The sequence below is a fragment of the Cryptomeria japonica genome, chromosome 9 (assembly GCF_030272615.1).
Source record: "Cryptomeria japonica chromosome 9, Sugi_1.0, whole genome shotgun sequence".
Taxonomy (NCBI): Eukaryota; Viridiplantae; Streptophyta; class Pinopsida; order Cupressales; family Cupressaceae; genus Cryptomeria; species Cryptomeria japonica.
The window spans coordinates 279092622-279115172 of NC_081413.1; the positions used below are offsets into that span (position 1 = coordinate 279092622).

Below are 22551 nucleotides of genomic sequence, written 5' to 3' on the forward strand. Positions count from 1 at the left end.
TCGCCCTCTTTAATGTGAAGTTGGAAGTCAAATGCTTGAGCTAGGAGCCAAATGTAAGATAATGACAGTCAGGTTCGATTTCTCATTTGAAATTAATTGGAAGCCGATCCCTTATCAATTCACCTCCAAATTGCCATAAAGAGAATCACCCAAGTCTCTTGTTAAAATCGCTAACCTCCAAATGAACCTTCGATGCTTCATTGATGTGTAATGAGAAAAATCGTGGAGGTTAAGATGACTGGTTGATTTGCTTCAGACTGGGTTTTGGCATGCATTCACCTTGGACCACCTCCAAAAAGTTTTTACATGAATCGCCCAACTCCTCCCATAATGCAGATACAATCATGGATTAGAATGAACCCTTGGGATACAAAATCGAGGTATTATATAAGCTGATACAAATCTGAAAATTACTGAGAGTGGCACCAATCCTAATCTGATATAAACCTGAGAAATTACTGAGATAACTCAGCGAATGGAGGTGCAAATCAGCTCCAACTAGTAGAATTGTTGAAGACACTTGATGCCGTAAATGTCCCCAATATGAGCCCACATGAAACTGGCCTTTGGCCACCAATGACGTCCAAGTGAGATGACTGAAGTGTCACCTCCTCAATGCAACCCCTCGAGAGATCTTTCACTCTCTCAGTTATGCTTGCCAATGGGAGTTTTCGTTCCCAAAGACCGTAGTCTGCAGACACCTCTTGGTTCTACAAAACCAATTCAACTCAAATATCAATTCTCCAATCTACCTTGAAGCTTCCTCTTAATCTGACTTTATACTTTTTTATTCCTACATCCAGAAGCTTCTAGAAGTGACTTTATGAAATAATATTTTAATTAGTCACTTTTATTAAATTAATTAAATATAAAGTCATCTTTTAATTTTAATTTATTTGATAACTTTATAAATAATTAACTTAATATTATTAATTAAATTAATTAATCAAGCTATCCATAAAATATATCATTAATTTGGAGAACTTAATTAATTAAATTAATTAATTAATTCTTCTTCAAAATGTGGACATTACAAGCTAATGATTTAATTTCCATGAAATTCATTAGAAGAAAATCCATTGGATATATATTTGTTGCTATTTCTTTTCTAAAATTGTAAAAATACTTTTGAAGCTGCTATAGCTGCGAACTTAAATTTTAAGTGCACATGAGCACACTACAGGTTGCTACTCATTGTCATTTAGGATAGAATTCCAAGTTCACAAGGCATTCTGAGAGTGTTGAGGGAGGTTACTTATCTGTATTTCATTCTATTCTTTGGCTGATGGCCAAACAAACAATGTGATCCTTGTGCATATATTATCTAGCATCAGACCAACAAGCAATTAACATTCTATTCTTTGACTGATGGCCAAACAAACAATGTGATCCTTGTGCATATATTATCTAGCATCAGACCAACAAGCAATGAACAGATGCTTCCATGTCATCCAATACAACTACAATCAAGCACTCTGTTGGGAATTAAATGCTGCACCTTATAAGAAAGATAGAGCGATGGTATTCTTGTGCTATCTAGCACATCCATATGCAAGAATCAAGGATGTTGTCCTGAAAACTCAAGAAAAGTATACAGATCTACAAGATAAACAAATTATTTTAAGTGATTTTAACTCCATGAGAATGCATGGATTCATTTGAACGGAGAGAGATTTAAGAACCAGAAACATAAAAAATTGGAACCAGTCAGATACAATCTCATCCCATTGTCCAATCTTGGATGTTCATGCAATATGGGATCTATTTGCTTATGTTGGCATTCAGGATTTAGTTGTTGTCAGCAATCTAAAAATACAAGATTTGCTGCATTAAGATGAGGCAGTCAGATCGAGCTATTGCATGGTATTCCATAATTACACTTTTCTCATTACTAGCATTTGCACCCCAATGGAAGATACCCGGCTCACAAGATCAAAGTTTACTATCTTTCATAAATTGAATCTCTTGAACCATTTGAATATTTTTGCGCATCATAGCAATTAGTATGCAACCACGAGTGGTAGGTTAATTTTGTGTTTATATAGGTTGCTGAAACAGAGAAGAGAAAATCTTTGTAATATATCCTACTTTCTCTCATAGGATACAACCATTTTTGAGTGATTATCTAGGTCTTCCTCTAGCAAGCCTTGTGCCTCTACCCACATCTCTAAATTTGTTTGGAATTTGGTTTGCTTGTTCACAACATGCCCCATTTTGCTTCTAGCAAACTAGGGACCCCCTCTTTGCTTTTGTTTTTCTTGAATTTTTAGTAAAAGGAAAACCTCTTGAATATCCATTTTGGTTCATCAGAAGGCTAAAATTCCATTTGGGATGGATAGAGAACTAAAAATTGGCTAGAGTTGTCCTTTGAAGTCAATGAAAATTTGTCAAAATAATCAAGTTATACTTCAATAGCTATTTTCAACCTTATCGAACATGTTCTATTGCCTTGTTCTATTGACAATTATGTCACTAGTTCTTTTGATGAGATTTTTAGCAAGACTGTTCATCGAAATTGTAATGTTAAGTCGATAAACATCTATTTCACTTCGGAGTTCTCACAATGGTGGGAGAATCAATCCCAATTACACCTAAGTCAAAATCTTTGCAGGAAAGCCTTTGAGTTGCCAAGTGTCAAGCTCTAATTAAATTTTATTCCAACTTCTGTTGGCATTAACGTCTAATCAAAGTACAGTGAACTACAAGTTCCCATTATGACCATTAGTGAGCCTTCTGATCGATCCTCTGCATTAAATGCAATGCTATTTCGATAGTTTTTTTTGGATTAAAAATAAATTTCTTGTATCATTTTCACACAAGGCATTTAAGAAAAGAAGAATTAGAGCTAAGGGTGAATTAAAAATGCAATCTTGAGCACCTGGAAGGAGTTGTAGTTGAATTTATAGTTGCAAAAGAAGGCATCCAGTTTGTGACGTAGTCTATAGATACAATTCATTAAAGATATGGAATATCAAGAAACTAGGTACACGACTAAAATTGCAAAGTTAATACAATCAATTTTGATCAAGAATGGGGTTTCTTTCACTTTCTTTTTGCTTTGTCAAAATTTTAAAAATCTTTCTTTCAATAAAGAAGTAGAAATATCATCATGATTAGTGAAACAAAATTGCAATGAAATTCAAACCCCAAGACAGAAAGTGGGACACAAAGTTAGATTCACTTATAGCCTATAAGTAACCCCTATCTCTCTTTGTGCCATCGAGACAAATGAGAAAACAGATGAAAGATATGAATTACAAATTTCAAGGAGTTGCCCCTTAATCATAGGTATGGCCAAAGTATGGGGTCATCTCAGATACCAACTTGGGCCACGTAAATATGAAGGATTTTTATACAAGGTTTACAAAAAAAATGCCTCACTGTGGGCTAAGAATATTGTCGAGAGTGGAATTTATATGGACGCAAGGTATCCATTGTCATTAGGATCTCTTGAACTCATGCTACAACGCATCCATTATTACGGTGAAAACAAAATGTTGCTTGTCAAGGAAGACAAGGTTTATGTTGAGCTGATTCCTAAGGGCATCTCTTGTACTTTTAATATACTTTTGTACCCTATTATGCATCCTTTTGATATGGACTCATTTGCAAAACAATCCAAAGATAATAAAGAAGGATGTAGGAAGTCTATTCATTCAGGATGGTTGGATGATGACAAAAGACCTAATTTTTTGTCCAAGTTGCCTAAAAAATTATACATAAAGCGGGATAGCCGAGCTTCCTAAGGCTGGTACCTTCAAACCTTGGATGCATGGGTTCATCAAAATGATTAAGAATGAAGGAAAGGCAGTGCATTGGGCAAAAGCTATAAGTGACAAAATCTACTAATAGACGACAAATTGGAAAATTACAAGGACATTTTATATTACTTCTTATATTGTATACCCTTTTGCAGTTAGGACATAATTTAGTGGGCTAACAAAGATTGGTGTAATTGGCAATGGGCTAGGACAGAATTTGGTTTACAAATATTATCCTCAACTAGAATTGCAATAGCTCATAAGACTTTACAAGAGGGTAAATAATGTTTTTTTCCATGTGGCTAGTGAAAACTGTTGAAGGAGATAAGCTTATGAGGATTGTAATTGATGCACAAAATGCTATTCATCCCCATGGGATAGTTCATTCAATTTCCCAAATTTACTTGCATCAAAGTTGAAGGATTACTGATTTTCCTCTAATGATGCCAAGATATCCTATTCATAAAGTGATACTATTGGAGTTCTCATGACAATTCATAGAATCACATGAAAATTTTGAGGTAATGCACCATGGAGGTAGTATGAAATTCTCTATTCACATTGGTTGGTATAAGTGCCATGCATTAGCAAATGCCAAAGGAGAAAAAGAAGAGCTGTAGGAATTAGGATTGAAGCCATTTGAGCTGAGAAGGTCAATCTATGACCCTTTTCATTGGATCAAAAATTACATCAACAAGAAGAACAAGCATGAGTCACATTTGGAGGATTATTGGACAGATTTCCTAGATGATCATGAAGTAAGGAAGCGGCAATACCAAAGGTTAGATTTAAAGAAAATGAAAACCTTGGGTGTGCATAGAATGCCACCAAAAGTGAGAGAAGATGATGAAAAAGTATTGATTCCTAGGTATGAGGCCAAAATAATTTTTGACCAATTCCTTAAATATCCTAATTAGTCTTAGCCAAAAGTGACATCATTGATAAAATTTCCAGGTTAGTAGTAGAAGATAGAAAATCCTAACTTAATCGATGTGATAAGGCCCTTAAATCAAAAGGTATAGTGTAATGACTCAAGCCAATTTCTATGGATTTTTTTTCACTTCTCTCAGTGCTTAATGGTTAGGCGTTTTTTCAAAGAGTTTTCATGTAGTCTTAGTTTGACACAATAACATTCTAGATATAAATTTAAATATTTCATCAATCACAAGCACAATTGTTGAATTGATACAAATTGACATGATCAAAATTTAAAAACAACAATAATATTAAATTATTAATAAATCCTCAAAATTTTATATTTCAAATGGTTGACCTAGTTGAATTGCTCAAGGTGCTTGCTAGTCTATTGTTAATTGGTCAAACACTCAAAACTCAGATTTTAAAACACTGGTGAAACAAGAAATAAATTTTACAACTCCTTATGCCTCCTACAACATGTTCCACTCTCTCGCAAAGAGGCACAACAGCTCTAGAGGAAGTACAGAAGCCCAAACAAAATGTACGATTGCTTTTTTTAATGGTATGGCTGCTTTAGTTTATGCAATGATTCTTTTTGCAAGCTACATCAACTTGTTGATTTAGTTTTGACCCCCATAAAATGCCAGATCATCGCTTATTTTACTCCAAACATAGTACAAGATTGTCAAGGAAGGTTGCGGTTGGAATAAATATGCCAAGGAATGTTGCAATAAACCCAAAGTCTCCTTATGTCATTTTTTTGGTACATTTTTCTCTTACACAAAAAGTATGACCTCCTTTAGGATAGAGATATGGAAATGGCTAGGTAAATAACTCATCCAATAAAATATATTTTATTATTTTCTATTCTTTCACAACCACACACTTCACAATATTTATTATTTGCTTGCAAATTTAATTAACTTGTACTTGAAACAATTGATGCCAACAATTGCGATCAAATTTCTTATTTCTCTATATAATTACACTAGTGAGCTTTGAATGAATTCATCTAGGATTGGTTGAGTGGGTTTTTGTTCATGAAACCAAAATCCACCCAAGGGTTTCTGTCCTAGGATTAGAACCAAAAGCCCAAGATCTCAAAGAAATTCTCCAAGAAAATGACAAGTCAAGAATGAATTTCTTTTTTTGCTCTCAACTATTTTATATCCTTCATTGAGAGAATAATCTTCCTTCCTTTATTTCATTTTCTGTAATATCCCTTTACCTTTTTTTTGAAATTATTCAGTTTTCAAACACCACAAACATCCGTTAAGGTTAGGGAATCGAAATAAAATAATGCTGAAAATGTTACCCTTCCACTTTTTGATCACCAAGAGCCCAATATGGGAAGGTGAGAGCATACAGTGTTGAGGGGATCGTTAGCTTTGAATAACTGGAAATATTACAATGCTTGGATGGCAAGCCAGCCCCTTCTACTTATACAACAGGTGACATAAATACTGAAAAATCACCTGCCGGTATACCAGCCAAGGACAAGCCAAGAAACTGAAATAACAATCACTCAACCGCTTATTCAGCAGGAGGACTAGAAATTACAATCATGAAATAGATCGCTCAACCACTTATGCAGTGGGAGCAATACATTATTAACTGAACTTTGAAGCTGGAAAGATAAATAACAATGCAAGGCGGTAAACCAGCCTCTTCCACTTATTCAGTGGGAAATGAAGAGCAATTCCAAATACAACTTGTTGATAGTACTACTATTCAGCATTGCAATATTTATCATGTCTGCAGCAAGGGTAAATCACTGAACATAGCTACACATATTGCTCAATCTGCTCCATAAGGTACAAGGGACTCTCCACACAAGAAAATAACTCCAAACTCAAAAAACTCTAAATCTGATAAACTTCCAACATGTTGAAAACACACAGACCAGCAACACCAAATCCCACTAAAACACTCACAACTCCCTCAAATCTTAACAAAAGGATAGGAGAGTGAAAGCATATGACCCTTAGGAGGTAGGCGATCAAGCGTAGAACAACAAACCACTACAAACTGACCCAAATAAATAACACACGCATCCCAAAGCACTAAGCCACATGGTATGGCCAGCTAAGGGGGGTGATTTGCAAAATAAAATCCAAGATACCAAATTAAGCTCTATAAACTCACAAAATGTATTGCCTAAACCAAAAAGAGAGATAGAGGAAATACCCAGAACGAGAAGAAGAACACAATGAGACTCAAGAACAAAAACCTTCTTTAGCACACCACACGAATAGCAACCTGGACACTCTAAAGCACTTCCAAAGATCAGAAAACAATACATAAATCTGCAACATTATCTTCAATCCATTCCTCTGAATGAAGAGCAGGCTCTGGCTCAACTAGTTGCTATATTGCAAGCAAGAAACCAAGCAATGGCTAGGAGGTAAGCGTTCCCCGAAGCTTCACTCTGCATTTTGATAGTACTTCGTTATAAATTCGCTCAAAGATAGTCTCAAATGAAGGCCAAGGCACTTATTTATAACCTTCTCCCAAATCAAACCTCTTTTTCCCTCCAATGTGGGACTAAACAACAACATTCAAATTTCCTTTAATTTGTGTTTCATTTCATTTCCTCATCAAATTGCGTAAGGAATAATAATATTTTATTTGGCAACAAATACATTATTCCCTCAAGTGGACGCCAACTTTAGCCAATGCCAAGATAACACTAAGTATAAACCTTTTTAATGAGAATTTCCTCCAAAGGCATCCAACCATAAGTTATAAAATTAAACTGCATTTGGGCCCCCATTATGAAGGTAAAATATTTCGCCAAATAGACTTAGGATAAAAATATTATTTCTCCTCTCCAAGTCGTCCAAGTCTAAATAAAATAAATATAAGGCTTAACCATTAAAATATACCTTCATAAAAATATCAATAAAGTGTGTTATGGCGTTCAAGGTAATAAAGTGAATTATTTCATAAAATTAACTTATTTCTTTCTACGGTGTCCATCATGCCTTATAAATAATTCACTTATAAAATAATTTTCCTCAACCATGAAGTTGCTCAACATAAACTCAGACTTGCCAAAATAGCTCCAAAAATGCTAGAAGACCAACTGCTCAAACTGACCTGCTAGAAATAGCCATCTGAACTGACCTGTTGAAACCCTGCTAAAAATAGCACTTACTAAAAATAGCATACTTCTAAAAATAGTGTGTCCAAATGCCATTTTAACCACATTCTAAGCAACCGTCACAACCTACTAAAAATACTAAGTCTCGAAAAGTCTTCGGATTCGTTTGCATGTCACACCATCGCGAGGCTCTCTGAAAACCTAGAAAAATAAGTTGTCCTCGCCCCCACTTACTAAAAATAGTAAGTTTAGAAAAGTCCTCAGATTCAGTTGCATGTCACACCATTGCGAAGCTCTCTGAAAACCCAAAAGGAATCCAAAATTAGAAGTGTGAAATTCCAACATGCAAGCCACCAAAAATGTCAAACATTCTCCTAGAAAATAGGAAACCCTAATTCTGCCTCTGACTGACCAATGGGTCTCGGAATTGGCCAACAGTCCCCAAAACAAACTAGAGTGGAAAAGGGGACATTACATTTTCTTGCTCATAAATTGACCCACTTTATAAATTTCCATTGACATAAATAAAGTCAATTAAATTAAACAAGGTTCATCTTTTAATTAATTAAATATAAATAGTCTTGAGAAGATTAGGACTATTTAAATTTAATTAATTTATTATTCCCTAATAAGGCCCAAAATTAGCCTATATGAATTAAATAAGCTAAAAAGGATATTTTTGATGATTTAGTAGAAGGGGACATTATAGTTCTCCCATCCCAAAGATTGTTTGTCCCCTTGCAATCGGAGCCAGTATGCCAATATTAGTATCCCAAATGAACTTGTAGAATGCTCTGCTATATCTCTACTACATGAACTTGATACAATTGAACCCAACAACTTTGTCAATCTTTGTTATAATGTGGAGCAATCTACCAATCATATCCCAAAGCCAAATTTGAATTTTCCCATTACCAATACTTGATGGCTTCTGCATAACTACTGTGTCACTCTGATTACAGCTGGAATACCAACATACCAAGTTTCTTTTTCCTTATCTCGTAATCTAACATTATATTCATCATGTAGAAATAAACTAAGAGTCCTACAAGATTTGGATTCTTCTTCTGTAGAAGGGAGCACCTCATACCAGAGTGATCTGTGTATTCCATTATCTATCCCGCTCTTATGTGTCATCAAAAATATGATCAGATCATTTGTATGTGAGATGAAAGAAAAATGATGAGCATACCTCACAATGCCATCAATGTGAAATTCATGAGCTTGCTCCATTGGGAATCCCAAACAATCACTTGGATTCCATATCTCACTATTCACATCACATGAATCAAGAGGTGTATCACAAATCAGATTATTAAAAGATAATTTTGCATAAAAAATGGAAGTATCATCATACAAAGTCTGCTTATCCAGCCCAACAAAATTGCACTCATGATGCTCTTCCCAAGTACTATCATTATGTTGAATCTTCGTGATATTAGAGCTGCTGTAGTCATTCAGCAATTATCCATCATTCCCTAGCTCATTAGTTCTTTCAATCATTTGTTTGACCTCCAGATCCCTGTATCACATTCTTGTCCCTCTGATGTGTCTGCATTTGCAATAAGATACTAATTTTCTGATTTCTAGAGAGAAAAGTGAGCTAAAATTAAGTCAAGGTTAAGCTCATCAACTTCTTTCTCCTTTTTTGTGAATTCTCTATAAGTCTTCTTTGCAAACTTGATGGCATGGTCTCTGTCTGAAAGCAAATGTTGGTAATCTAATTTATTATTTGTAAAGCACATTTGATAGTTTGTAGATTTGATGTTGTGGCTCCAACCACTAAACCCTTATGTCTCTCTTCATGTTGATCCATCCAAAGGAGGTATTCAATGAACTTGCATGTGCTATGAAAACGAGTTAGGTTCAAACAATCTTTTTTGCAGCGACTTACAATTGATTCTTCAAAATTTGCAATGCACTAGGCCTTTGATCAAACTTAGCCAAGGGATTTAGCTCTTTACAGAACCATATTTTTGAGTTGTCTTCATTAGCATACTTTTCAAAATCAGCTACCTCTCTATCATTACCTTTTCCAAACACCTGCATTGAGGTTAGGACAGCTCTATGGTCAATCAACGAGTCATCAAAAACATCCATACCTTCATATGATATGATGTATCATTAGTTACCGATTTAGCAAACTCCCAAAATCAACATATCTTTCCATCTTAGCACTATCATGAAGACTCATGTACTCCTCTTCACTTGCAGGTGCACATGAAGAGTTAGCTTCATCCTCATTTGTAGAAGCAACATAACCTTCAAAACTGGATTCCTCTTTCTTTGTTTCCTTACAAATTTCCTGAAGATATCACACGAAGGCACTGAAATTTTCAATAAGCTCAACATTAGCATGCTCCTCTACTGAAATGCTTGGAAGAGCAATTTAACATCTTCTTGTTTCTCTTTTTCATCCTCTCCTTCTATGATTTTTTATTCTTCCCCTAACAACTTCACTTCTTTATACTTGCAGATGTGGTTAGTCTCCCAAGTTCTTTTGCATGAGAAGCAAAAATTTCTTCTTCTCAGTTCATTCTTGTTTTTCTTATCCTTCATTGCAATGGAAAAATTCTATTCCTTTGTCCCTTCTTTTTTTCCAACTGATAAGTAAGGCTTTAGCATCTTTGTATGCTCTAGTAATATTGTTAGATTCTTCTGATATTCCTGAAAGTCTTGAAATTTTTTTGTAATGAGTTCCTGATTTGTCTTCATCTTTCAACAATGTGCTGAAACTGATATGTATAAGTGCTGGTCACTTGCCTGACATAATCTAAAAATGTTCTTTTCATTGTCAACCCCTTAGGCTAGCACGACTCTAATACCATTATTACCCAAGCCAATTTCTACACAATTTTTTTACTTTTCCCAATGCTTAATGGTTAGGAATTTTATCAAGCAGTTTGCACAAAGTCTTAGTTTGACACAATAACATTTAAGACATAACAGTAAATATTTCTTCAATTCACAATTGATAAGTTGATACAAATTTTATATGCTCAGAATTTAAACACAACAACAAAACCATTAATAAATTCTCAATATTTTGTATTTCAAATAGTTGACTTACTCAAGGCACTTTACCTGCTTGCTAATCTACTGTTGACTAGTCAAACACTCAAAATTCAGATTTTAAAACCCTATTGAATAACAAATAATTTTTATAGCACCTCACTATGCCTCCAAAAACATGTTCAACCCTCTCCTAATGAGGTATGTCATTCGAAACAAGGTGTATGGCTGTATTTTTAAATGATACAGCTCCTCTAGTTTATGCAGAGATTCTTTTTGCAAATTGTTCCAGCTTATTGATTGAGTTTTCACCCTCATAAAATGCCACATCACCTCTTATTTTACTCCAAACTTGGTATGGAATTGTTAAGGAAGTTTGCGGCTAGAATAAATAAGCTAGGAATGTTGCACTAAGCCGAAATTCTCCTTAGTTTTTTATTTTTGGTTCACTTTTCATGTACACAAAAACTACGGCATCTTTTAGGACAGAGATATGGAAATGGCTGGGTAAATAACTCATCCAATAAAATATATTTTATTATTTTCTGTTCTTTAACAGCCACACATTGCATAATATTTAATATTTGTCTGCAAATTTAATATGTTTGCATCTGACACAACTTATGTCAGCAAATGTGAACAAATTCCTTATTTCTTCAAATAACTGCACCTGTGAACTCTTAATGAATTCACGTAGGATTGGCTGAGTGGGTTTTTGTCTTAGGGTTTGTTGAAAGAAAAGCAGATGCTCTCAAAGAAACTTTTCAAGAAAATAAAAAGTCAAGAACGAATTGCTTTATCGATCTCAACTCTTTTATATCCGTCTTTGATAGAGTTATTTAATTTTCTTTTCTTTTATTTCATTTTTCTGCTCATAAAGTGACCCACTTCATAAATTTTACATTAACATAAAATAAAGTCAACTAGATAAAAAAAGTTCAGATTTTAATTTATTAAATATATATAATCCTCAGAAGCTTAGGACTATTTAAAATTTAATTAATTAATTATTACGTAATAATCTCAAAACAATTAGCCTATGGGAATTAAATAGGCTAAAAAGAGACACTTCCGGAAGGGGATATTGCATATAGCTATCACCTACCCAAAAGATGATAATAAGAAAGGGAAAAGAAAGGCTAGAACTGAAGAGATTTTGATGGTTGACTAATAAAGAAGAGAAAAATAGAAGAGACTAAAGTTTTTGAGGTTGGGAAGCTTGAGAAGCTGAAAGAAGGAATGGCCCTAGTAGGAGTGATAATGGTGGCAGCGGTCAACCTATGTTTGCTATTCCAATAACCTTGTCAGGGTGGTCCTCTAGGATAGTCTCATCAAGCGAATTTGTAGTCTCAATCATTGAAAAGGTTGCAGTAGCAGAAAAGCAACAAGATGTAATACAAGGTGAATGGCAGGATAAAGGAAAAGGTGTGGTTGAGACTGCTGATCCACATCAGATGGAAGAACATACCATTCCATCATCTACAGTTCCATTCATCTCACAAAACTTCACCTCAAAGGCAATAAAATACAATAGAAAAGGAGACAAGTGAGGAAACTCCTTTGTGCTCAAAAGAATAAAGCATTTTTCTTGCTGGCAAGATGTCTTAATTGTTTAAGGTGAACTAAGATAAAAGGAAATGCTTAATGAAGTATTGAAAGAGCAAGTCTCCCGATTTACTCTCCCTGAAGTTATTGACTTGAAAAATGATGAAGAATCAGCGAGGGTGGACATGAGATCACTTTTAGGGCTCCAGGCCACATATTCCCAATTGGCACAGGAGGCAGATGAAGAAGATACTTTTACTGAAAGGGTAGAGCAAGTAAATAAAGGGATACTTCCCGAGGTTCACATATAACAAGCAGAGGTTGCATCAAATCAACCTATTCTTTCAAACAGTGTGTCCTAGGAATCAAATAAAGGCATTAGTAGTGAGAGGGCATCAGAAGTTGACAAGGTTGGTCATTTTTTGCTATAATCTCAAGAAGAGGCCAATAATAAAGTGGACCATGCCAAGCATCACATTCATAAGTACATGTGCCATCAGGTAGCACAAAGGAGGGACTTGTTCAAGGTGAAAATGAAGAAAAGGTGGCTGATAATAAGCAAAGAGATATTGAACAACAGCGAGTGTTAATTGAAACTCCTCTTGGGCTAACAAAAAACTTGAGGAGGAAGAAATAAACCAACAACAACCCCTAATTGAAGATCAAGAGAAACAAATGTAGATGGAGGTTCATGAAGAAGAAATTCCTAATGCAGAACAAGTAACTAATGTTCCCAATTGGTTCGCTAATGAACTCCAACCTGCACAACTGTTACAAATGGTCCCAATTGATTTCAAGAGTTTATTTCAAGAAGAAGAAACCCCTAGGACTAAGAGAAAAGCTAAGGTAATGTACCCCTAGGCATAAGAGAAAAGCTAAGGTAATGTCTACAATCAAGAGAAAAGAGGATGGTGCTAGGGTTGCTAATAGAGCTACCTTGTTGGTAGAAAAAGATAAATGAGAAATGAACTGAGAATATTATCAGATTACAACCATAGAATTGGGTCATACTTCTCGAGAGAAATATATTGAAGAACTTATGGTCAAGGTTGATGTAGCTACATCAAGGATGGAGAAGTATAAAAAGAGAAAGATGGAACTAAAAAATCAAACTACTCAATTGCAGAATTTTATGAGAAGTTTAGGTACCCAAGGCCAAGTAATTGAAGAGGTTCCTCAGAACTTAGCATTAGTATCGCAAAATTTAATATCAGAAGACATGTGTTCAAAATGATAGAAGAGTGGGCCAAAGATATATTGTCCTAAAGGAGGAGAGGTGATGAAGATAGCCAGCCAATATTGGCATAAAATGCTGGAGTGGAAAGACAAGGTTGTTAATTTTACAGATGATTTCCAAGAGAGCTTAGAGAAAAGTGAAATAGAATTTTCAAGATTGCAAGCAGTAGACAAAATGGATGATAGTGTACTATTGGATGAGAGAATGGTTTCAGAAAATATTGTCTCCCAAATAAAGGATTGGCTAAAAGAATCAAGGTTTTAGAAACAAATAGCTAAATGCTGTGAACAGGTTGGATAGCTTGGGGACAAGAGTCATGGATTTGTTGTTTGAGCATGTGACAATAGTAGAATACTTAACAAAATAGTTGTGCAACTCAAACAAGGTGTATGATGAAGAAACGACATTGAAATAATTCAAGGAAGAATATGATAAAGTCCTTAATGACCTGGTGGTAAATTTCAAAAAAAGAGACAATAGACACAATAATGTAAAATTCCCTACAAATTAAAGATATCAAAAGGGAAGCAAGTTAAGAAAAGATCAATTATATTCTATATCTAATGAAAAATGTGTTTGATGATTGTCAATTTAATTGGAAGAAGTTGTAGTGTTATGATAAGGGTGAGATCACCCAAACTTTGATAGCATACAACGACTATAGAATGAGGGTCTCAAGGGAGCATGTTGTAAAGGAAGATATGGAGACCAAGGAGATCATTGGCTCAAATTTTGCTAGCTACTTCTATTTTGGTGAAAATGCAGATCTCATGAAGAATATTCTTGTGCCAACTGTTTGGATGCAAAGGTGTGAATCTTCTGGAATGATATTCCATTTTGCCAACTAATACCAGTTGTCAAGGTGATGACATCACCCATGTGTTCTTTATCTATTTGCCACCCTCCATTGATTTTGATGGAAATCTCAACTATTATTGTAAACTAACTTCTAGGGCCTTGTGTTTATAAAAAGACTGGAATTAGTCCTTTTTAGGGGATCAAAAATTGTTGATACTTGTTGGACTTAAGGTGGAGAATCACCAACTGAAATTTACTTCATGGTTTTTGTTTTATTCAGTAAACACTTGTAAATTTTGTGAAGACTTGCAAAGTCAAGGTTAATTTGAAGGCTATTCATAATTGTACATCTTGTAAGGCTATCGCTGACTCAATTGTGTGAAATATCAAATTGTTGTGCCAACAATTGGGTGCATTTGAAGCATTTTACATGTTGATTGGTATTCCTTTGAAGCGTGCACTGTTATTTACGTAGCTGTGAAGAATTCTGGTGTAGTAACAATTTATGTCTTGATTTTGCTTGCCTTTCAGAATATTCATGTTTAATATATCTAAATTTAAATTTCTCTCTTACCTTCCCTTTCTTTCCCCTAAATCTTTTGTTACTTCTTTAAAATCCACTTGAAAGTTGAAATTCTGAGCAAAGAATTGAAAATTCTTGAGAATAGTAAATATTTTTGGAAAATCATTATAAAATCTAAGGGCTCTAAAGAATCATACTAAGTTTAAGTGAAATTCCTGAAAATCCCTAGAATCCTTTTAGGAAAGAATTGTGCATTTGCAAATCTCATAAGTTGAACAAATAGTTTATGTGTAACTAATCTATGTTAACAATTTATTTTACAAATTCATCTTAAGCCTGGTGAATCAAGCAAAGTAAAACACATCTACTCATTTAAAGCTCCTTTACATCAATTTTGTAAGCAGTTAAATCCATTTGTGACAACAGTTAAATACAACAAACCTTGAGTAAGTATAGTATGTCAAGTTTTGACAATTGAAGCCTTGTGATATTAAATTCCTTAGAATTTAAAATCTTTCAAAAGAGATAGGATTTTGTTGTAGAAATTTGTTTTTGTCTGTACGTGACTAACAACAACGTCAACAGTATCTACCATCTCGCACACATCACTTTGGTTCTTAACGTGCCAAGAGATTCACTTGATGCAATTAGAATTGGAAACAGGCAACTCATTTTATTTGTTGAATGGTCCATCAGTAGAGCTTTTGTATGTTTTAAGTTTTTCCTAAGGTTTTGTTTTTTTGGGTACCAGTTGGATATTTCTATTCACTTACTTTTGTGGGGTCATATGGTGATTGTAATCTTAGAAAATATTGTCTGTTTATTATGAGAGTTACATAAATTAGCCCAATGCACTGTTTTTTACCATGTTTCATGAGTTTATGTTCTTAACATAACTAGTTAAGCTAATCAGAATGAATGACAGAAGAATTTTTCCTCATATTGATGGTTAGATATTTTTATATCTAACCATATAATTTTCCAATTTCAAGCAGAAAAATATAAAGCAAGAATGTCACCGCTTGTTTTGAAATGATACTTGGCAATGCTCAACAGTGGAAATGGCTGTTTGGCAAGAACCTTCCAGTGCTACACTCCAATCAGCTCAGTGTAAAGTGGGATGCTGACCTTCATTTATCATCCACCTCCAAATCAAAGAATCCGAACAAGGGAGATTGTTTTTCAAAGAGTAGATCATTGTCGTGTTTCTCACCAACAATGGTCAAATCCAATGAGCCTGAAGACGCTGCAACATCTGAGTTGCAGACTTCATCTATATCTGGCCCTCCACAGAATAATGAGCTTGAATTATCTATTGATGATGTTCATGCAGTGGAATTGAATGCAGCTACGGGCAGTCGCATTGATGCACAGGTTGTAAGTTTACAGGCATCTTTAGGAACATCTATGTATATGACAGAAGCAGATTCTGCCTGTAGCGATGAGTCTGGAGAACTAAACCTTGAAGGAAGGCCTTTGAAGAAGATCAAGTCATGTGCATTGAAGTTGGATACCAAGGGAAATAATAAAGGCTTTGAGAATGAGCATTTGCAATTGAAGTGTCCCTCTCAAAGAATTGGAGATGGTGCCACAGTCGTTGGTTCAAATAATTTGGCTTTGTCTTCTGATAAGGACATGTCTTGGGCTCACACAAGAATCCCTGTGGATTGGAAGCAGGCAAGATCATGGCAATCAGTGTCTGGGCATTGTTTAACATTATCTGGACCATCGTTGTCACAGCAACTGACATATGGGAATTTTAGCCAAGTTGGTCAACGCAATTCTCATCTCGAGCAGTCAGCATCACTTCCCTATCTATTCTCTATGTCAAAATCTAAGGATAGTACTGATTTTACTGTGGGAACTAATCCTTTCCCTGGTAGAGAAGCCTTGGAAAGGCCATATTTTCATGGGAGGCCTAGTTATTTTGATAGCAACTGCAAATCAAGTGATGAGTCAATGTTGCACTCTATTAATACAGACATTCATATCAGGGATGAAACAGTTCCAATCTCAACAGGTTTGCCATATGGAAATATTTCAGAGCCAGTGACATTATATGATAATGGAGCATTTAAACTAGATCATTCGCCTATTCAACTTGGGAGCACAAAGTTGGCTGAGTGGCATATGCCTTTATCAAAAACTGGGCAGCATATTCCAAGAACAGATTTTCCCAATATTATATTTCCAGAAAATGTGACCATAGATTTGCATCCTTCCTGCTCCATTGAAGGAAACCTGGCACAAGATTCGAGGTTGTCACAAAGAGGGACAGAAATTGTCTCTAATCCCACTACAATCTTTGGTATATCACTGGCACCTATGTTATCAACCATTCAATCAAATGCACCTATACCAGAGATTCCCTTTGAAATGCAATCCAAATCTGAAATGGTCCTACAGAACCTACAAGCTTCGTCATATTCAGTTACTTGTACCCCTTTCCTCTCTTCTATGAAACCCAATGACAATTTGTTGTATAATTCTGGTCCTCCAACCAGCCACTTTGATTTTGTCCATTCCTTACATCAAAAATCATCCACTGATTCTAGCTTTCAAGATAGAGGACAACAGCCTGGTACTAGCAACATGTTGAATACTGCCAAGGACTTCCCAAGCTTGATTTCAGACCTGAACTTGTCACTACTATTGCATAGCAAAGGTCCTTCAAGTAGCTTAACACCAGAAAATTTTCCTTCTGCTAACAATTTTTTTGTTGCCACACAAGAAATGGGCTTAAACCTTTCAGAGCTGTCACATTCATCTCCAAACTTCTGTGGCCCCACAGTTGACGCGGATGAAAATGCAGTTCCTCCATCCATACCTGTGGTGATAGAAGGAAGATCTACAGGAGGAAAGGTGTGCCTTCAGAAATTGGATGGATATGAAAGTTTTGCTCTCACCTTATCTGACATGTTTAAGAACAATGTTGTGGGAGACAACATGGTTCCTTCTCCAGACAATTGCATTCTTTCTAATGCAATTCCAGGTTTTGTTATTGCATTTGAAGATGCAGAGGGTGATCTTCTTCTCGCTGGTGATCTTTCATGGAGGTAAGTTGATTTTAGTCTGAGCATGCTTTTCAGTCAGGAGACCAAAAATTCTGCAAATGTCATAGCCAGGAGTAGATCTGACTATATCTATTGAAAGAAGATCAAAATGAGATGCAACTGATGGCTTTTTTTGTTTTTCTTGTCCGTGTTAACAATTGTCCCGAATATGAAAGCATAGAATACTGAATCAATTGTAGGCCTCAACAGGACTATTCCATGTTGTTCTGGGAGAAATTACTGGTCTGTGATGCTTGTACAAAATTACCTGTAAATTTGTCTGGATTGGTATAAGCCTTAAAAGCTAAATGTGATGGTCTTGAATTAACTTCAAAGTATACAGGGATTTTGTTCGTGTAGCAAGGCGTATTAGAGTGGTACCTGCAAAGAAAAACAAAACAGAAGGTATGGTTAGCTTCAATACTTTCCACAGAAATTTGTATGTATTTGTTCTACAAATTTTCCTCTTTTAATGGAACTTGTTTCCTAATCTTATATGGAGGTTGCAGTAATACTTACCTGGTATTGACATGATAACAAAATAAAACTGAAATGATTGCAGGAGGTGCATGAAAATTCAATGAAGACCATAGTTCATGAAAATTTGTTAAAAAATCTCTTTACAGATGTTATCAATCAGCTGACTCAATAGTTTTTGGTTGCAATGACTGGAAATTGCAACAGAAATGTATAGATCTCTAGCAGTTTGAAGCTGGCCATTAAGATATTACATTTAAATTTTTTTTTTTTCAATTTCAGTCTCCAATGTTCAGAAATCTCTCAATGGCACTTCCATTCATGCATTAAATAAAGATTGAAGCAACTAGAGTGGTTATTTGTGTCATGCTAGAAGCATGAGTAATATGATCAACAAAGGGAACATGTGGAAGATATGGCTGTTATATTACCAATGCCTATGGCTGTTATATTACCAATGCCTAAGTATTTTTACTATTCCTATTTGGCTCTGGCCTACTTTGTAAAGTTTCTATAATGTTCTTGGTGACCATTTCATGGTGGAGCTTTGCTCTGTTCAGATTCCATGCTAACATGGATACAGTCAGAATAATCCATTGGAAAATATATTGTCAGGGTTTATGCCTTCTTATATATAATGTCTAATTTTGTTATTTAAGTTTAAGAGTTGATCCATTACTCTTTGCCTGTTCTTGTTTGTGACATAACGAATGATTAAATATTACTTTATTTGTCATTTTTTACCATGGCTGCATAAATTGATACTGTTAGCAGCCTACTAATACTAATCAAGCTATTGTATGGAATCCTCTCTTTCATCAGTGTTCTAAAATAGATCGCTGCACATAATCAAAGTAATTTTATCATAATCCATGCCTTAATCAAATTCTGTTGTCTTGAAATTATTAATGTAGCACAATTTTTACCTATGCTTCAGGTAACAATACCCAATTTGAAAAGTTACAATCATTTTAATCTTAAAAAGTTAGACTGGTGACATAACTAAAAATGGGAAGATATATGGACTGTATTCAGAACTTTGTTCAAAACAAGATTTTGTCAATGGGAGCACCATGTCAGCAAGTGATTGCCATCCTTTTCTTCAGTTCTCCAATAGGAGTAAAGTTTCTCCCCGTCCATTATTCTATTTACCTGTGTTTCGCCGAGTTTCTAGGATAGGGGGATGGCGAAACGCGTTTTGGGGACGGGAATTTTTAGGCCATTTTGGGGATGGGGACGAGGACGGCTAATCATATTGACATATGCATTTTAGTATCAAAGAGTCAATAGTACAGCATGTAAGACTGATTTATTAATAGTTTGGACCAAAGAAGCAAATAGTCTGCAAAATATTGTGATTAAACCCAATTAATCCCGAATCTTGAAGCCAGCTGATTTATTCCCCCAAAAAATCTCGATTCACGAAAAAAATCATTGACCAATTGTTGACCCAATTTTCAATGATTATTTGCTTTTAAATCGCATTAAAATCATGTTAAAAACCCCAAAAAATTGCAAAATAAGTGAAAAAAATTGTTGTAAAAATTCACAAAACCCTAGATAACTGAGTTGCTCAGAAATAGGGCTGATCCTAGACAAAATCAGACTCAATGTGGAATCAACGTTGAAACAAATTGTTATTTTGTCCCTTAGTTTTCTTTTCGACCTTTGGAAATCCCTAAATAAAGGGGTGGGAGGAGCAATGACGGTCATCAGTCGAATTTGAAAGGGCCTCAATCATCCTAAATCGAGCAAGTATATAATTAATATTGTACATTAGCTTTAAAATTAATACTATTATGCACTATTATCGATGGCACTTTGAGAGGGATAGAGTGAACTCCTATAATTTATAATTAATATTATAAAGTAGTTTTAAAATTTAAACTATTATGGCCCGTTCATGGGCAGGGTAAGGTTAATCTTAGAGATGCGAGGGCTAAACCTGAGCAAGGGTGGATCAAAATTAATTTTGATGGAGCTTCGAAAGGTAATCTAGGTATTTCAAGGGCAGGATGTGTTGCATGTAATGAAGATGGTCAAATTCTGTTTAAAGGTGCCCAGCGTCCGTATTGTCCGTATTTTTGTATTCACAAAAATAGACAACCCCTTTTCAAATGAAAAAAAATTACTCTAAGGAACGCTTATCGAGGCAAAATTGTGCTTAACCCTTGGACTGGCTTAATCCCCAGTCCATCCTCGATCCACGTTTCAATTTTCATTGCATTTTGAATTCATTTGCTATGTTTTTTCTTCGTGACTGCAGATGAGAAATTTTCCTTTGATTGCAAGTTGTATTTTTCTCTTGTTTTAGTGTTGTAGGGAAATTTTAAAACAATTACAAGTGCACTTTATTTAAAACTTGTCACTTGTAACTTACTTTTTATTTCCCCCTTGCTTTTTATGTTTTTTAAGTTGTTGTAGGAACTTTTTGGACAACTTACAAGTGAATTTAAAATTATAAGTTTAAAAGAACTTGTAATTTCTTATAAAAATTCCTACTTTAGTGATTTTAAGTTGTGATAGGGATTCTTTTTCTCTATTACAAGTTTTAATGTTCTTTTTACTTGTAATAGGGTTTTTATTTCCCTATTACATGTTTTATGTCCTTTAAGTTGTTTTATTTAACACTTGTAAAGGGGATTTTATTTCCCTATTACAAGTTATTGTGACATTTGTTTTTGCTCTTTCCTCTCTAAAACCCGATTTGCCTTAGGAGTTGAAAAGTGAGACAATTAAAACTTGTAGAAGGGTTTTTAAAACTCGATTGCATGTCTTTACTTGCATTTTAAACTTGCTCCTTCTCTCCAAGAACTCGACTTGCATTTTTCTCCAAGGAGTTCGAATTTTGGAGGAGTTTCAAACCGATTTTTGTGGGAGAATCCATGGAATGAGGAAGGCGTGTTATCCTTGAGCCGTTTTTGCTGCATCTTGGGCCACATTTTTTGCTAAATGGAAGGCGTTTTTCTCCTTGTTTGCTATGTTTTGCCTCCTTTCTAGTCGTTTTTGTAGCACGTATGGAGGCGTTTTTGGTCTTCTAACCTAAACGATTCACCTCCTTGCTTCAACACATGGGTCTGCTAGGCATTTTGACTCATTCCTCCTCCTTGGATGGCATTTTTGATGCTTTTGGTTGAAATTCGAGTTTGTTAAAGTCGTGGCAAGGGTTTCAACATTTTGGTTTTTCCTTCTATTTAAGGAGCTGAATGTTTCTTTCAAAGTTAAGTTCATCTCTTTGAAGGGCATCTTGATCAAGCAAGGTATGTTTTGTTTTCAATTTTGTCTTTACTTTATTTTTGTTGTTTTGAAATTCCTTGATTGATCATGACAGTTGTTTTTTTTTTCTTGTTTCAATTCGGGTTTGAGAGAGATATTCCCATTCTATCCAAGTATTGAATGCAATTTGAGAATTGCATTGTCTTTCCCTTCACATTTTTCTTTCTTTACTTGCATTCAGGTGTTTAAAATTTGATTGCAAGTAAGATGAAAATGTTAGTTTTTCCCCTTTGATTGAAAAGATTTAATCCTCTTTTGCCAAAACTTCAAGTTTCAAAGTTGTCAAAAGCTTGTCTTTCCAATTTCGAGTTTTAAGAACCTGATTACAAGTAAAGATTTTTCCCATTCCCATGTGGTTAAAATGAAGATTGGTCTTCCAAAAAATCAATTCATATCCATCCGCATTCATTAACCTTGTCCACAAACTTCATTCCCATCATTTTTCAATCCCATTTTTGCACATTCCTTCATTTTTCTTATTACAAGTCTATTTGCATTCGGGTTTTAAAAACCTGATTGCAAATATGTTCTACCTCACTTGCATACTTGTAACACATTTCCCAAGATCCAAAATTGGCTAAAAGACAAGTTTCAAGTGTTTCTATTTATTCACCATTTTCCTCTTAAGAGGGATGGAGTTTTTCCCCATTGAGAAGAAGAAATATGTTTCATTCGATTGATCTTGCTATTGCTTTGACACTTCTAGATCTTCGTTGCAGTGTGCCAGGCTCTTGTTTGATGACTGATTTACTGTCATCTTCTTCTCAAAAGAAGATGAAATACAAATATGATAAGTACCAAAACGAGATCTCTCCTTCCCAAGTTTCCACTCCAATGGAGCACATCAA

General features: G+C 35.0%; 1 protein-coding gene across 4 annotated transcripts in view; it reads left to right on the forward strand.

Moving 5' to 3' along the window:
* Positions 1–18861, forward strand: part of LOC131048616 (uncharacterized) — a 57103-nt gene extending 38242 nt beyond the window's left edge. The window contains exons 3-5 of one of the 4 annotated variants that reach the window (XR_009106478.2): positions 15893–17953; positions 18151–18355; positions 18513–18861. Coding sequence is in view for 3 of the 4 variants with exons in the window: in XM_059211167.1 (XP_059067150.1) it covers positions 15930–17953; positions 18294–18354; positions 18621–18644 (2109 nt within the window). In the remaining variant the exon portion in view is untranslated. Of the gene's footprint in view, positions 1–15892; positions 17954–18150; positions 18356–18512 lie in introns of those variants that run through there. The other 3 variants (XM_057982640.2, XM_059211167.1, XM_059211168.1) reach the window with 3 other exon arrangements.
* The last annotated feature ends 3690 nt before the right edge of the window (positions 18862–22551 follow it).